The 16,477-nt window shown below is 38.5% G+C and overlaps 3 protein-coding genes across 5 annotated transcripts; 1 reads left to right on the forward strand and 2 right to left on the reverse strand.

Moving 5' to 3' along the window:
• Nucleotides 1-3,365: 3,365 nt before the first annotated feature.
• LOC146560073 (acyltransferase PGAP2-like) lies at nucleotides 3,366-7,800 on the reverse strand. The gene is made up of 5 exons (XM_085243913.1): nucleotides 6,933-7,800; nucleotides 6,585-6,834; nucleotides 6,229-6,335; nucleotides 6,019-6,127; nucleotides 3,366-5,867 (listed from the first exon to the last, which is right to left on the reverse strand). Exons 1-5 carry the CDS (start codon nucleotides 7,098-7,100, stop codon nucleotides 5,737-5,739), a joined length of 765 nt encoding a protein of 254 aa, XP_085100039.1. The 5' UTR covers nucleotides 7,101-7,800; the 3' UTR covers nucleotides 3,366-5,736.
• Nucleotides 7,801-8,006: 206 nt separating this feature from the next.
• On the forward strand, nucleotides 8,007-11,962 carry chrna10a (cholinergic receptor, nicotinic, alpha 10a). 3 transcript variants are annotated; one of them, XM_085243914.1, is made up of 5 exons: nucleotides 8,007-8,180; nucleotides 9,189-9,334; nucleotides 9,502-9,656; nucleotides 10,166-10,698; nucleotides 10,781-11,962. In XM_085243914.1, exons 1-5 carry the CDS (start codon nucleotides 8,093-8,095, stop codon nucleotides 11,479-11,481), a joined length of 1,623 nt encoding a protein of 540 aa, XP_085100040.1. In that variant the 5' UTR covers nucleotides 8,007-8,092; the 3' UTR covers nucleotides 11,482-11,962. The 3 variants fall into 3 exon arrangements, with proteins under 3 accessions (XP_085100040.1, XP_085100042.1, XP_085100041.1); XM_085243916.1 differs by adding an exon at nucleotides 8,449-8,574 and having other exon boundaries at nucleotides 8,064-8,180; nucleotides 9,189-9,656; XM_085243915.1 differs by lacking the exon at nucleotides 8,007-8,180 and adding an exon at nucleotides 8,190-8,574 and having other exon boundaries at nucleotides 9,189-9,656.
• A 2,360-nt stretch (nucleotides 11,963-14,322) lies between these two features.
• Nucleotides 14,323-15,962, reverse strand: LOC146560075 (olfactory receptor 52N5-like). Its single transcript, XM_085245000.1, has one exon. It carries the CDS (start codon nucleotides 15,256-15,258, stop codon nucleotides 14,323-14,325), a length of 936 nt encoding a protein of 311 aa, XP_085101126.1. The 5' UTR covers nucleotides 15,259-15,962.
• Between the last annotated feature and the right edge of the window lie 515 nt (nucleotides 15,963-16,477).

The raw sequence follows: 16,477 nt of genomic DNA on the forward strand, positions 1-16,477 counted from the left end.
CAGGAGGGTCGGCCTGATGGTGTTGAAAGCACTGGAAAAGTCAAAAAACATGACCCTCACAGTGCTCGCCGGCTGATTAAAACAAAAACTCTGACTTTTTCAATCTCTGCTCTTTGTAGAGTTACACAGCTGAATTCAATAAGCTATAACCAGATTTTACACAAGCTGTCATGGCTGATGGAGTCCATCCCAGATACCATGAGATGAGAGGTGGGGTTCACCCTGGACAGGTCGTCAGTCTTGACAACAGCAAGGTCAAGGCGATGGCACTTTCCCCTGCTTTCAAAAGAAGCTTAATATTCATTCATTCATTCATTCATTCATTCATTTCAGGCACAACAAAATAAATATATTGAACATAAAGTGCACAAAACAAAAAATATTTCAAGGACAAAAGATCTGGGCCCGTATCCCTAAAGATTCTGAGAATCCTCTCAGAGAGCTCCTAACTTAACCTAAAAATTCCTTGCCAGGAGTTTTAGCTTCGAAGTGATTCCAGAACATTTTCATTGAACTCTGAGCAAGGAATGGTTGGGAAATCCTATCTTAGTGAGGAGGTGTGGTTGACCCCGTTGCTAGGTATGAGTCATCATTTCAAAAGCCGTGATTGGTTGATCCTACAAGTTTGATGGAAATGAGCTTTTGGTGATAATGAGCAAAGGATGTACCCTCAAATCAATAAACATAATTATACACTCTAATCTTATGCTGACTGTAATTGTAAATAATATTTCACATTCAAGAAAATATCTGGAAAATGAATAGTAAGCTGTAGGGGTTATAGCCTAACATTAGAATCTAAAATATGTGAAAACTTAAACTCATTACACCCTGTTCAAATAATGATTCGTGTCTTATTTGCTCATATTAATATCCTAGCTGGCATATTTTGTACTTTCACTCCCATATGGACCCCATTGAAAACAAGATGGCCTATCTCAAGGGGCTGTCCTTAATGAAGTGGAAATCACAACGTTACAAGTCCAGTGTGGTCTTAACGAGGGTAACACGGCTCAGTTTTTATCAATGTCTGTGATTGCTGGCTGGTCTATTTATAAAGGCTTGTTAACAAATATCCTACAAACACAGAAAATGGAGGGGAAAAAAAGGACTCGCAAGCCGAACTGGACTGAGGAGCAAGGTTTGTTGCTGGCCCAGTTGGTGAACGAACATAAAGGTATGTTACGAGGAAAATTTGGCCCAACTGTCACTAGCCAAGGCAAGAGGCGCGCCTGGGACACAATATCAGGATAGCCCAGCGGATCAAACACCATTCCCATCTGCAGCACCTGCTCCGTCAGCACCCCTGCAGGAGAGCAGATTGCAACTCACAATTGATGTGTTTGAAAAACAAAAAGAAGTCCTTTCCCTTCAGGAGGAGTACTACCACCTTAAAATTGAACACCTAAAAAATAAACCATTTACAGATTGTGTTCTGTGTCTTGCATTTAACAATTGCAGGTGATGTGCAGTAAAACTGTGGTAGTTCTTAATACCATCACAAGTTCTCAAAAGACATGGGGCTACAGCTTGCCTGAAATGTAAATTTGTGAAGTTTGCCCTGTAAGGCAGTCCACTCTGGGCTAGGTTCCCCTGTGGAATGTAAATATCTTCTTCACCACCATCCTCATCGTTGTCCTCATCCTCATCGCCATCCTCCAGAGGTTCTGCAATCTGTCTAACCTTGCAAATATTGTGTAATATTGCACAGGCTATGATGACTTTGCTGACTTTTTCAGGCCTCAGCCACACCTCTCCGTGGAGAACATGAAAGCGCCTCTTAAGCTGGCCTATGCCACGCTCCACCACCGCTCTTGTTGTCTTGTGGGCCCTACAATAGAATACAGAGACCTTTAATTATTTGATGGAAATATTGCACTACTTGGATGCTCTAACATATTGCTTGCATTTCATTTCCATGATTTTTGTATTGTTTGGCTTACCTGTTATAGTTTAGTTGGGGCCCTTGGCATGGCTGGAGGTAAGGTGTAAGGAGCCATGGTTTGCATGGGTAGCCACTGTCCCCTAACAAGTGGCAATTAGCTGGCACATAGCGTCTCTCAAAAAGCTGTCTGATGCCACTCTCGGAGAGCATTCTCGCATCATGTGTGGAGCCTGGCCGTTTAGCCACAATGTCCAAAATCTTACAGGCCGCATTGAAGACTATTTGCACATTGATGCTGTGGAAATTCCTCCTGTTAACAAAGACAGCCTCGTCCTCTGATGGCGCAATTATTCTCACATGTGTTCCATCAATTACACCCACAACGCCAGGGAATCCTGCAATGTCCATAAATGCCCTTTTATGTGTGTGTAAAGTGCGGGCATCCAGCGGGAATGAAACAAATTGTGTCACAATATTAGGTTGTGACAAAGCTGTCAGTGTTTGGGTGATGACTCTGCTGACAGAGGATTGGGACAGACCCAAGTCATCACTGCTGCATTGTTGCATTTTCCCAGTTGCCAAATACCTCAGGGTTGTGATTACTTTCGTCTCCGGTGTAATAGCGTTGTGGCGTCGAGTTGGTGAAGTAATTGCATCTCTAAGGAGATCCACCACAAACATGATTCCTGCACGATCCAATCTGTAGCGTCTCAATAATTCCCAGTCATCCAGTGTTTGCAGGACATCTCTCCTGCCTCTTCTGTTGGCCATTTTGTGCAGCTGCTTAGGGGAACTCCTAAGCCACTAAAAGTCCTCTTCCCTGCTCTTAGCAGATCTCGCCTTAGGAGCCCTTTTAAGCGCTAGGAATCTTGAGGAATAGCTTTTATATTAACTGGGATTGTCGTGTCACTTTTAGGGGAAATTCTAAGAAAACGTCATGACTCTGAGAATTTTCTTAGAATTTGGCCGCTAGGAGCCACTTTTTGCACAAAGATTCTTTAGGGATACGGGCCCTGATGTCTCAACAGGACCTGGAAAAACTAGTCCATGCATTCATCTTTAGTAGGCTTGATTACTCTAATAGGATCTTTACAAGTCTACCTAAAAAATCAGTCAGACATCTACAGCTCATTCAGAACTCTGCTGCTCGGGTCCTCACTAAGACCAAAAAAGTGGACCACATCAGTCCAGCTCTGAGGTCTTTACACTGGCTGCCTGTCCGTCAGAGGATAGACTTTAAAGTTCTGATGCTGGTCTATAAAGCTCTGAATGGTTTAGGACCAAAATACATCAGTGACCTCCTGACCCAGTATGAACCTTCCAGATCCCTCAGGTCATCTGGATCCGGTCTTTTATCAGTTCCCAGAGTCAGAACCAGACACGGAGAAGCTGCATTCAGCTTTTATGCTCCTTATATCTGGAACAAACTCCCAGAAAGCCTCAGATCAACTGAAACACTCAGTTTATTTAAATCCAGGTTGAAGACTCTCCTATTCTCAGCTGCATTTCAATAAAACACCAAATCCACACTGTTAAGCTACATTTCAAAACTTACATTTTAACTACTGATTTTATCAAGGCAAGGCAAGGCAAGGCAAGTTTATTTGTATAGCACAATTCAACAACAAGGTGATTCAAAGTGCTTTACAGAGACAGAAACAAGAACAAATAAAAAGCATGATTTAAAATTGATTAAAACAAGCAAATAAACTAACTAACTAATTAACAAACAAACAAACAAACAAACAAACAAACAACAGTATATAAAATCAAAACAGATAAAATCAGAACAGTAGATAAAATCAGTAGTTAAATGTAAGTTTTGAAATTTAAGCTTAAAGTGTGGATTTGGTGCTTTATTCAAATGCAGCTGAGAACAGGTGAGTCTTCAACCTGGATTTAAATAAACTGAGTGTTTCAGCTGATCAACTGTTCTGATTTTATCTACAGTTTTTTTAATCAACTTTAAATCATGCTTTTTATTTGTTTTTGTTCTTTAATGTCTCTGTAAAGCACTTTGAATCACCTTGTTGTTGAATCGTGCTATATAAATAAACTTGCCTTGCCTTGCCTTGCTTAGATACATCCTCGTCCTGTGCATCTCAGATTGCTGGCTCATCTGTGTCTTATTGAATGAGACACCAATCCAGGTTTTGCTTGGCAGTTGCTCACAATTTTAAGCAAGTCAACATGCCAGCATTTTAAGCTGGATAAATGTAATCATATTCTCCACCACATGTGTTGTTTCAAAAGGAAGGCTACATCCCAGGATATTCACAGCAACAACACAACTAGATGCGTGTTAGGACAGGTGTGGACATCTGCTGCTTCACTGTGAAAGGCTGGAATGGTGTGACCTCTGTCCAAAGGGTGTGTCGAGGTGGAAATCCAAGAAGTGCAATACGTTCCTGCATGCACACCAGCAAAGGTTGGCAGGACACCCCTTGAAGTAAAGGGGATCTAATGCCCCAAAACATGCTGCTCTGTTGAACTAAGATACATTTAAAGAAGGTTTATGGCTTTTGCTGAGAAATTTTAGGTGTCCAAAAATTTTATTTGACTGTTACTGATCTGGTTATCAATTCAGAGTTATACTATAAAGGGAAACCTTGACTGTTTGATAGAGACCTCTATTTAAAAGAATAATGGTGCTTGAATTAAAAAGAAAAATATATTATTTGTTGTTACTTTTCTTACTCTTTTTTTTTTTTTTTTTTAGAATTCCTGTTATTAAACACATGTACAGACTTTGCAGAGTATATGTCTGCAATGTTGACTGTTTGGGCTAACACAGGGTCCTGTAGCTTTCCTGTAGAGTAAACCTGCACACTGAGGTATTTTCCAAGTCATGCCAGTATATTATGGTAAATATCCTTAAGTTTGAGTGCAAATAAAATAATTAATATTGGAGAAAATTACTGTCATCACATCATGGTTCATAGGTTTCAGTATTATATAGCTTTTTTAAAAATCTTTAAATCTACAGGTTTTTATTGGGGGATTTAATTTTGGTGCACAGCGAAGAGTTAGGTAATCAGGACACAATAGTGTGCACAGTTCCTCACATATTACTGAGGAAATCTGTTTTGAAAAGTGTTAAATTAACATTTCAACTGCCAGTATTGCAGAAGTATTTAAAGTTATGATTTACTGAACTTTATTATGTCTCTGTTTGTGTTTTAAAAGCCCGACTAGGAATGGGCATGGCAAACTAGCTAAGATTAAAAATACTCTGGTGTGTAATGTGGTTCATGTAATATACTTGCCCTTAAAAAATAAACCATAAATAAGTAACAACATAGAATAAAGCGCTTTGTCAACAGCAACCTGAATATTGCATTTTATTACATGAAAGTGAGTATCGGTGCCAATCTTTTTTGAGGACTCTAAATAGAGTGCAGTGTTTCTGAAGCTGGACACTAAGGCTTAGAATTCAGAATGCATCCATTTCCTATCCTTGAGTTTATATTTCAAAATAAAAGCCAAGCATACTTGAAGAACTATCACTTTACTTTGGCACATTTCTAGTATGACCACAAATTTGCTGTGCAGTGTATAAAAGTTAAAATGTCACATTACATAACATCATGTAGGTTGGTGAAGGCATCCATGAATGAGACACTGAGGCAAAAGAATGCACTTAAAGTTATCCTAATACCCCTACAGTAGCACATGTGCATATCTTATGTTCATTTGTCAGACATCATCACTCACTAAGGATTTGTGACTGGTCATCATGGAAATATATGGAAAAGGCCTTCATCCCACTCTTCCGCTTCAGCAGGATCAAGGCTGCTATCATCAGGTGGTTGGGGGGTGGTACATGTAGTACCTAGTCCTTGACTTTCTAGTCAGAAGTCTTTATCCTCTGAAGATGAAATGAGCATGACCTCCCGGCTCTTAAAGTCCCACACGGCTGTAAGATGGAAGGCCATATTGGAGAAAACAACTAGATACTCAAACAGGGCAAAGAATGTGTAACCTGATAAAAGAAGAAACAGAGTACAGAAAAAATATAATTTGGTCAGAATATTGTGAATATTTGCATTACTGTAAATATGATGGTTGATGATTAATATTAATAAAGCAGCACACAATCCACACAGAAACATAAGGATGGGTTAAATACTCACTCCCTGATTCACAGTACATGTTGTGTTTCCAGTAAAAGAATCCGGCAAAAGCACAGAAACATACATTGAGAAGTAAGAAACGCACTTTCCAGTGGTGAGACTTGGCATCCTGTGAGGGCACAACAAAGTAAACAAATACTGAAATTGACTGTAATTCTACAAATGATATGGCAGTTTTTAAGTTCTAGTGCCTCATTTGCTATTTCTTACCTCAGGACTTAAGGAATATTTCTTAATAGATTTCCATAAACGGCAGGTTATCAACATGTAGATTAGAGAACTTACAATGAACAGGACAAAACCTTCCTTATGCACAACTAAGGAGCAAAAACACAAAGAGGAAGGGAAATTTGACCAACAAATGGGGAGAACTTGTGATAATATGTTATTAAACTTTACATAAATGCACCAACCACCAGTCATATCATACTTAGCACAACTGAAACTGCTTGTTTTTAATGTACAAGAATAGGTAATAGTATTATCAGTATTATTATTATAGTATTACACTATATTTGTGCAGACAAGGCCTGTACAAAAATGCAAACTAAATTCAGAATACTCACAGTAAGTTTCAGTGGATGATACGTATGTGAGCAACAAGAGTCCAATGTTTTCAGATATAGAAAAGCCCAGGTTTAAACAGCTGAGTAAACTCTCTGGAAACCTGGTAGCAAAGCGAGCCTTGTAAAACTTGAAGTAGGTAAAAGCCACCAGTAACCTTGGTGCTGAGTGTAGTCCAATGCAGAATCGCCAAATGTGGCACTCAGGACTTAAGCTGATAGAGGCACTTATAGATGGCAGGTAATTAGGAACCTAAACACACATCAAGAATTTTGTTTAGGTTAAAAATATATAATCAATACATAATAAGGTATTGCAACTACTACCATAGAACTAAACATACACATTACCTGGCAGTGTGTACCAGTGGCATCTTCAAAATGAAAAACAGAGGATATGAAGACACAAGTGATGAGCCCGAGCAGGGGTAGGCACACAGTCGCCAGAACACAGGTGGCGAAGGATACCCTAATAACCAGGGGTCTTTCATGCCCCAAAATATTTGAACTTTGTAGCATTTTAGATTGCGACAGCGGGAAAAGAAACAATCGTGTAAAGATGATCACATACGGGATATAACGCTCTTGGCATCTGTAGCTATGCTAGGTAAGAAGAAAATAGACTGGAGATGAGTAAACATGTCAAGTACATCCATAAGGTCAATATTTATCTTGAACCACTCGGGAACATTTCAGATTTAAAACATTCGCGTGAATTTACTGAACATGTAATGGCTAAATCCATCCTACCTTCACCCTGTTTACTGTTTGCCAGTGGTCTCTCCCAACAATACCTACGCTGTAACAATAATATTTAAGTATGCAGGGCGGTGGACGTGCATTTCTCAATCAGCTATCGTCGATCGCCTAAAACACTGCTCGGCTCATCCAGTCATTTTAAATTCCCGCATTTTAGGGGGTGTTTGTTTTGTTTGTTTTGTTGTTTGCACCTCAGATGAATGCTCCGATGAGATGATAACGGGCCTGCGGGTGTAGCATCCTTGTCGTGTAAAACGAGTAGGTGGGGACCACCAGCACCCGGAAGAGAAAGTCGAGGAGGACAGTGTTGTGATTGCTACAGCATATATATTTCGACATAATGCAAATTATGTATTATGTAATTATTATCTTTAAAAAAAAAAATCATTGGCCAGATTTAGCCCGAAGACAAGGAGCGAGAAATGTGTTATTATTTGTTTGTTGGTTGCCGGTAGCTCTCCGTGGTGCTGAATCACAGCAAACAGGGGACTGTTCTTATTATCATTAATTCGCCACCAAAACCCCATCAAAGATAATACACAACACCACCTTTAACTCGCCGTGTTTGTGCAAGGTGTACACGTGGTCGTATCAGCTGGATTCGTTCTGTCCCGCCCCTTCCTGAGCGCTTGTTGGGCTTGTACAGCACCGGATTACATCGCTGCTGACTTCCCCCATCGGTGTGTTTTTGTAAAGACTATTTTCGGCGAATAAAACGTGTTTGGGGACAGAGCAGTTCAAATGGTTCTCGGATGGAGGGCATTTGCTTCAGCAAGATGAAACAATGGCGAATGGCGAAGACTTTATTCCGCTGGCTGCTGTGTGTCGGTATTTTGCCGAGTAAGCTTACTTTCGTTTTATTTTCTGTTTACCTCGTATAATCTAAAACGATGTCGGTATGTCGATCAGTTTTGCGTTCCTATTTAGGTTGGTTTAATATCATATGAAAGGGAACTATATTAAAACTGTCCTAGCAGAGAAGAAAGCTTTAGATAACATTTTTCTATAAAGTGTGGTTGGACGTGTGATCCCAGTCATCTGTATTTCATTGCATCTATTATATTTTATAGAACATCCTTTTCACCTCATATTTCCTCTCCCCCTCAAGCTGTTTCCCGCAATCCGCAAACTTGTTGCCAGCTGTTTGGGGATTTTGCTGTCATCATAATCCTGTAGACCTTCTTTGCATCCAGCTCAGAGGCTTTATTGAAACAGGACTCGAGGTTAACATCTGGTTAGTCCAAATCCATTGTTGACACTGGGAATAAATTTAGTGCTATAAACTACGTTTCCTGTTGAAAACTCTTCCTGCTCGTTTCCTGATTGATGAGTGATTATTTTAATTAGATTTTATTTTAATGCGTGAATAATGGCTTCGTGCGTTTGACGAATATTTCCCAATACTTTGCCTCCAGGTTTAGGCTCATTTTTATTTGTTGTTTGTTCACTGGATTAATGTTGCATGTTGCACTCTATATACTGAGCTTTAGCAGCGAAAGTCACTGTTGGCACATGTTGGCAGATGTGTTTGGTCTATTTCTAGAGCCTTATAGAAGGGAAATATAGATTGCCATTGCCCTTTGTTCCCTACCACCATCTGCTGTACCATCCATATTTTGTCTCACATGCCCCACATGTTTTTCCCTTTTCTTGCAACCCTCTAAATCCACAGCACTGCCTTTGCTGTGCATGTCACTGGCTTGAAAATCTAATGATCCGTGATCACACCAGCATGCCTTTCATAGCAAACACATATTTTTCTCGATTAAAATGGAAATACATGAATACTGAAATGCATCACATGTTTTGTGTTAACATAGCTTTAAACTGTTTTGTTCCTTGCCCTAGCTTGTTGGTGTGCTCATGGAAGATATGCTCAGAAACTCCTAAAGGATTTGTTCACAAACTACACTAGCGCACTGAGGCCTGTAGAGGACACAAACACCATCCTGAATGTAACTCTACAGGTTACACTCTCCCAGATAATTGACATGGTAAACTCCCACAGTGCACATAACTGTATGAGTGAAATTGATCCATGCAGATACACATATATCTGTATTGCTGTTTTGTATTTTATTTTATTGTGTTTTATTTTTTATTTTTACTGTTTTAACTGTAATATTCCCCTTTTATGATCACCTTTCTCAATATATTACAGGATGAGCGAAACCAAATTCTAACTGCATATTTATGGATACGGCAAGTGTGGTTTGATGCACACCTTAAATGGAATAAAGATGATTATGACGGCCTTGATACCATCCGCATACCGGGTAGTTATGTATGGAGACCTGATATAGTTCTCTATAACAGGTAGGTTGGATGGGCATAGAGTTCACAAATTCAATACTGTATGACGACATTCTGCCCAATATGAAATACACAAGCTAAACATGCTTTGATGCTGTCATTTGTAGGTGTACAGGCCTATGCCGACTGCTTCTTATAGTCCAATAATGCAGCATATACAACAGTCTAGGCAACTATAAAAACAAAACCATAAAATTTGAATTTTAGAAAAGTGATTGAAAGTGCAAGAAAGTATTAGGTAAGTAGGTGTAAAGTAATTCCATATAATGATGCCTCCCATGGTTTAAAAGTGTCATTGAAACTAAAGGATGCTGAAACATTAAACATAATCATGTTATATTATTGAAAAGCAATAAAAACAGACACGATCCTTACCTAGTGTACTTGTGCCTTTCCAGTTTGAAACTAATCAAAGCTGTTTTTGTAAAAGACCTATTCAAAATTTGCTCCTAGTATGAATTTACAGTGTTGTTGAACATTGTTTTTTCAGCAATGATTTCTTTGTTTTTTAGCGCAGATGATCATTTCACTGGTCCCATGGACACCAATGTGGTGATTCGACATGATGGACAGATAATGTGGGATTCTCCAGCAATCACTAAGAGCTCATGCAAAGTGGATGTGTCTTTCTTCCCCTTTGATGCTCAGCAATGCCGGTTCACCTACGGCTCCTGGACCTACAACGGTAACCAGCTTGACATCCTTAATGCAATGGAGAGTGCTGACCTGGCTGACCTGGTGGAAAACGTTGAGTGGGAGGTGCTTGGTATGCCAGCTAAGAAGAGCATTGTTCTTTATGGTTGCTGTGCTGACCCATACCCAGATGTGACCTACACACTGAAACTTAAGAGGAAAGCATCCTTCTATGTCTTCAACCTGCTCATACCATGTGTGATGATCTCTTTTCTGGCACCACTTGGTTTCTACCTTCCTGCTGACTCTGGAGAGAAGGTGTCATTGGGTGTCACAGTGATGCTGGCACTCACTGTCTTTCAGTTACTGGTTGCAGAGATCATGCCCCCCTCTGAGAATGTACCACTAATTGGTAAGAATCAAATCCCAGTATGCGTGATAGTAATGCACTACAAATCTGTTCACAGATTTTCTCATCTTATTTCCTTCCACAGGAAAATATTACATTGCAACAATGACAATGATTACAGCCTCCACTGCTCTGACCATATTTGTCATGAACATACACCACTGTGGCCCTGATGCCAAGCCTGTTCCCAAATGGGCCAAGAAAGTCATTCTGCAGTACATGGCCAGAATGTGCTTTGTGTATGAAGTTGGGGAGAACTGCATGTCACCTCAGCCAGAGAAACAGGAGCCTCCTCCTGTACAGAACACCAACTGCACCATGAATGGTCAGGCGGGACCGGGCAGAGAGGACTGCATCTTCAGAATGGAGAGAGGACAAGAGATAGTGGGACCTATGCCCACAGAGGAAAAAGAAGACATGGATCAGATGCTGTCTCCTATAGGCTCAATCGGGAAGAACCCTACTAGCAACTACAGCTCTTGGAAGAATGGCATTTTTGCAAGCCTGGACTGTGGTGACTCAGGGGAGGGGAGGAGATGCAGGAAGGGAGGAGTGAGTGATGGAGAGAAAAAAGACAGAGAGATTTCCTGCAGCATCCAAAGCAATGAAACACAGCTCTTGCGTAACATAGAGTATATAGCCAACTGCCACAGAGATCAGAGGGCCACGCAGAAAAGGACTGGAGAGTGGAAGAAGGTGGCCAAAGTTTTAGACCGCTTCTTCATGTGGATTTTTTTCATTATGGTGTTTTTCATGAGCCTTCTCATCATGGGCAAAACCATATAACTGCAGACCTTTTCAGAAGGTTTGGTGACAGCATGAAATGCTGTTAATAGCATAAAGATTATTCCAGGTTAGGACAGGAATAATCCAGTATTATCAGATTCTGTAAAAGTTTCTCATATTTCCAGGAATGTTTGAGATTTCATCTCCTATTACAAACCTTTTTGTGAGTAGAATTAAATCTTTGATAAAGTTGTTGTTTATGGACTTTCTCCCCTTGCTATGTGAAAGTTATTCCACTCACCCAAGAAGTGGGAAGTTCTTTTGTCAAATCTATATATTTTATGATAATGATATTTTTTCAGTTGTTCACTATTGAGTTCTTCTTTTAAAAAATAAAATACAGATTAATTTCTATACAGCAACTTTTATTTCCCCTTTATTTAAGGTGTTCATAAACTAATATCAACAAGCAACAAATAAATATTATCCGCTGTTGCTTAAGAAATGTCTTATTGTTGCAGGAAAATTTAAAATGTCCACATTCCAGAAAAGAATCAATTAATTTACTGATGCGAAACGAAATAGTGAAGTGATGAAATAAACATACAGATCATTTAAGCAGCAAAAACTGTTACTTGCAGTTTCCTTGAATACTTAATTAGCCACTTGAGACTGACTGTTGAAAAACACAACTTTTGAGCAGAAATAAACATGTTTTCGTCCTGGTTCATAAACCATTTAAGTCTCTATGGGAAAAATTCCCATTTACAGGGTGATTTATTATATATTTGAATTATTTCTTATTATTTTATGGCTCACCCATTTAAAATGCACTGTGACTTATGCAAGAGGTATTAAAGTGTTAAAGACGCATTGCTCACTTAATGAGACTGGGTATCTGCACTAATTAGCAGGTATCTGTAATGCAAGGTTAATTATAGATCTATGAATGAACCTAATGTTGTCACTTTTGTCTCCAAAAAGCCTAAATGGTAATGCCCATAATTTTCAAATAGAGGGTCCAAAATGGGACCTCACGAACCCGTGATGTGACAGTAACTTTTATATAGTGGTCATCATTGTCATGTCACAGAAAGAGGGTTTTTCATTCAAAACAGTCAGCACCTGAGGCTTTTTTGTGTGGAGCTTCTATATTCTCCCTGTTCTTGGGCGAACAGCTTGCTCCCTCAGTCCAAAGACACACGTGTCAGGTTGATTGCAGAGATTAAAATCAGCTGAATAGCCCTGTGATAGATTGGTGATGTGCCCAGGGTTTATCCCACCCCTCACTAAAATAGGCTCCAGCCCTCCTCCAACCCAAAATCTGACAAAGCAGTTAAATCAAAAGCAGTTACTATGGTTATGGTGGTGTCCTGAGAAAGTAAGGCCTCCAGTGAACCCTGAGAGGGTTCAATGCTCTTTTAATGCTTCACATGGCTTGTTTGACTAATTTATAAATCCATGAAAATATAACAGCTGGCATGGGTATAAAATAATTATACTAGCACAAGACCCTTTGATAGAAATTGTGTTACCAGTTTCTCTAAAACATATAACATGCTTATGATGATGCCACTAGTGTAACGCTTATGCATTAACTGTGAAATCTCATAGTTTGCAGCCATTAGCTTAGCTCTTGGTATAATCCCTCATCTATATGTTTTGGAGAGGGATAGCCCTCTTTAATCTCGACCAGAAAGGAAAATAGTCTGAATGCTTAGTCAGCAGTACTCTGTTCTAAACTGTTAGGAAATGCACTACAATGCAATGTCACATTAACAGAAGTAGAGAAGAATTACAGTAAAATGTCATGGGAAAATAATCTGTCCTGGATAATCCAGGTGCATGTGGCATGCAGAAAGACAAGGAAAGTATTTTAGGGGGATTACAATGGTACTTTCTTTTTTTTTTTTTTTTAAATTCAGAAATATATTTCTGGTAAAAAATGTTTTCCTTCTATCTGATGGTCCTAATTTGAAGGTGTGAAAGACAACTCCTTGAACACAATGATGCCAAACAATACAGAACAGTGTTGATAATGGATTAGAATGAAGAACTGAATTGATTAAGTTGATCCAAACAGCCATTCACCAAGGAAATATTTTATCACTGGCATTTCTTATTATCTTTAGCCACACAGTAATCTTAGTTGGCTTTTATGAGTAAAATTAGTTAAAAAACTCTAAAAGCCTTTTGTTTTTAATAGGATATGAAAAAGAAGCCTCAGAAGCTTCAGTTAGCGTTAGATGGAAAATAATAGTTGCAAGGGTACATAATAAACAACTGAAAATATATTCCCTATTGGTATATGTACAATACATTTTGTATTGTGATACTCTATTAAAGTAAAAAAAAAAAAAACATTACTAACTTTTTGAGCATAAGTTTTGGGTTGTAAGTTATTAACAATGACTACACAGAAAAAAACCCACAAGCTTACTGAAAACAAATGCATTACTCAGCTCCAAATACATGCATAGTGATACTGATTATAAGGACATTTTTATTTATTTTATGCTCTGTCATAGATATTATTTTAATGGCTTTTCAGCAATCAATCAATAGAAGTGTGTAGGCCTGGCCCCACTTAAAAAAAAAGGTTGGTAGAAAACATTTAGATTTGAATACATGGGTGGGAGGAAAATTAATGCGTCACTCATTCTGATGTCTTGTCATTTTATGCTGTTGTTATTGTTATTGAGCTGTTGAAAGACTTTTCAAAAGGAACTGGAACTACAGTTAAAAGAAAAGGTTAATCTAAAATAGGTACCTTTTAGTTGCAACCACTGAAAACCTTACTTTATTTATTTATTTTGTACTAATGTGACCTTCAGGGTATTTAAAGGCGCCTATAAATAAAATGTATTATTATTAGTACTGTAAATTTAAGATAAAAAAATATTAGGATGGAGTCACTTTTCTTTTTAGTATTTCAGTAATTTTATGTCTTAATGATCTCGTTTGCATTCCATAAATTATTGGATTCAGATTAGCAGGGACAACATGAAATAAAACATATGCAATTTTCCTTAAGTCTGGGTAATTTGGGAAACGATGCAAAATAATTGTTAAAAATCCTGACCAGAGCATGATCAGATAAAGAACAAGGTGGCTTGCACATGTTTGCAGCGCTTTGTTATTTAAGTCTTTGTTTTTCTTAATCCAGCAAATGAGAGCAATTCTAAAATAGGTGGCAGCTATGCTTGCAATTGAACTAGTAAACAGCAGCACAGTGAAAAAGAGTCCATAGATGTTGTTTATGGACACGTCCTCACAAGAAAGCTTGAATAGTGATGCATTGTCACAGTAAGAATTTTGTATAGTGGATCTGCAGCGGGACAGCCTCACAGTAAGACCTATTAATATAGACACAAGCACTACTGACACCCCCCAGGCAGCTGCGGACAGCCCAACCACAGTTCTGGTTGTCATAATGGAACTATACCTTAAGGGGTGGCATATCGCCACATATCTATCAATTGCCATAATGATGAGGATCATATGTGAAGCCGATCCAAATGTGTGACTTTGAAAAGCCTGAACCACACACTGTTTGTAGGTGATAAACCGTTCGGTTGCCAAGATGTGAGCCATTAGCTGAGGCAGCAGGACTGTGTTACCTATGAGATCATTGACAGACAGGTTACAAAACAGAAAGTACATTGGCTGGTGCAAACTCTTCTGAGAAATGATAAGCAAAAGGACTCCAATGTTAGAAAAAAGCAGGGTGAAGTAAACAAAGAGCAGTAAGAAAAAGAGAGGATACGTTAACTGTGGAGAAATGTCAAAACCTTGGACCTCCAGAATATCGGTTGAAACTGTTTTGTTTTTTTCCATTCTCTTTACTTAATGGGAAACCTAAAAGAGAAAACACTGACAATGAAACATGATAAGTGTCCCAGTATGTTAAAGCTGAATGAACATACTTATTACACTTTTTTTTCTGCCTGGAAAAAAAATCAATAAAAATAAAATATGATTAAAAATGCTTCATGATAACAAAAAAAGAAAAACAAACACAAAATTAAATTAAATTACACTTTTAAAAACACATTACCTTCAATTGAAATATTCAGTAATCAAATTCTGTCTTGTTCTCTTGCATAAAAAAAAAAACCTTTTTCATTCATTTTCAAATATGGTGTGTAAAACAACAACAACTAAAACTGACACCAATAAACCATAACCATAAACTAAGGAAAGTACCAACATTTTATAGTGAAAATGCAGATGTTTTGAAAAAAACAAAACAAAACAAAACAAAACAAAAAAATGCTCAACAAAACCTACAACAATGTGAAGTCACAGTGTTTTAAGCTGCTAGTGTTTTGTACCTTGGCTGTGGAGGAAGGAATCTAATCAGCAGCTACAGCTGAGTGACTTTTATATTCAGGGTGTAACATTTGATATGAATTTACTGGCTTCTCCATTTCAGCTACAGTTCTATATTTATCAAGGGCTCGTTATAGATTCCCACATGAATTAATATGGAGCTTGATATTTAATTTTTGTCTAGATGCAAGAATAAAAGCAAAACTTTTCCTGCCATACACTTCGAAAGAAGAAAAAAAAAAGTTAACAAGCACATTTTAAATTATTAACAAGAATGAGGACCATAAATAGTGGCCAGTGTGTATTATCTGTAGAAATTGTACTCTTTCCACTTTTCACTGTATGTTTGTGACCTGCACTCTACCTGCAGTCCTTCCAGACACATGAAGAAAGCAATGGGATATGGAAACAATGTGGACTTGTCCGCCATGGATTTATCATTACTACCAAGTGCAACTAAGTGTTATAGACATATCTGCTGACACAGCTTAACACACTTAATCAAACTAAAACAAAAAACAAAAAACAACCATTTAAGTTAGGCCTTATATTATATGGTGGTGCTGGACTTGCCACTGTTTTCCGGGACAGTTTCTCCTGCAGAGCTTTGGACTATGAGACTTTCCCTTTCTTTGAGTCACAGTTTCTTAAGGTCGGTTCATCAAATATATTTTACTGTGTTTTAATCTGCCGCCCTCCCGGCCCCGCTGGTGTTTATATCCAG

Source organism: Mchenga conophoros, linkage group LG14 (assembly GCF_057382185.1).
Source record: "Mchenga conophoros isolate Kocher_MC1m ecotype Shallow Benthic linkage group LG14, M_conophoros_male_GT1.1, whole genome shotgun sequence".
Taxonomy (NCBI): Eukaryota; Metazoa; Chordata; class Actinopteri; order Cichliformes; family Cichlidae; genus Mchenga; species Mchenga conophoros.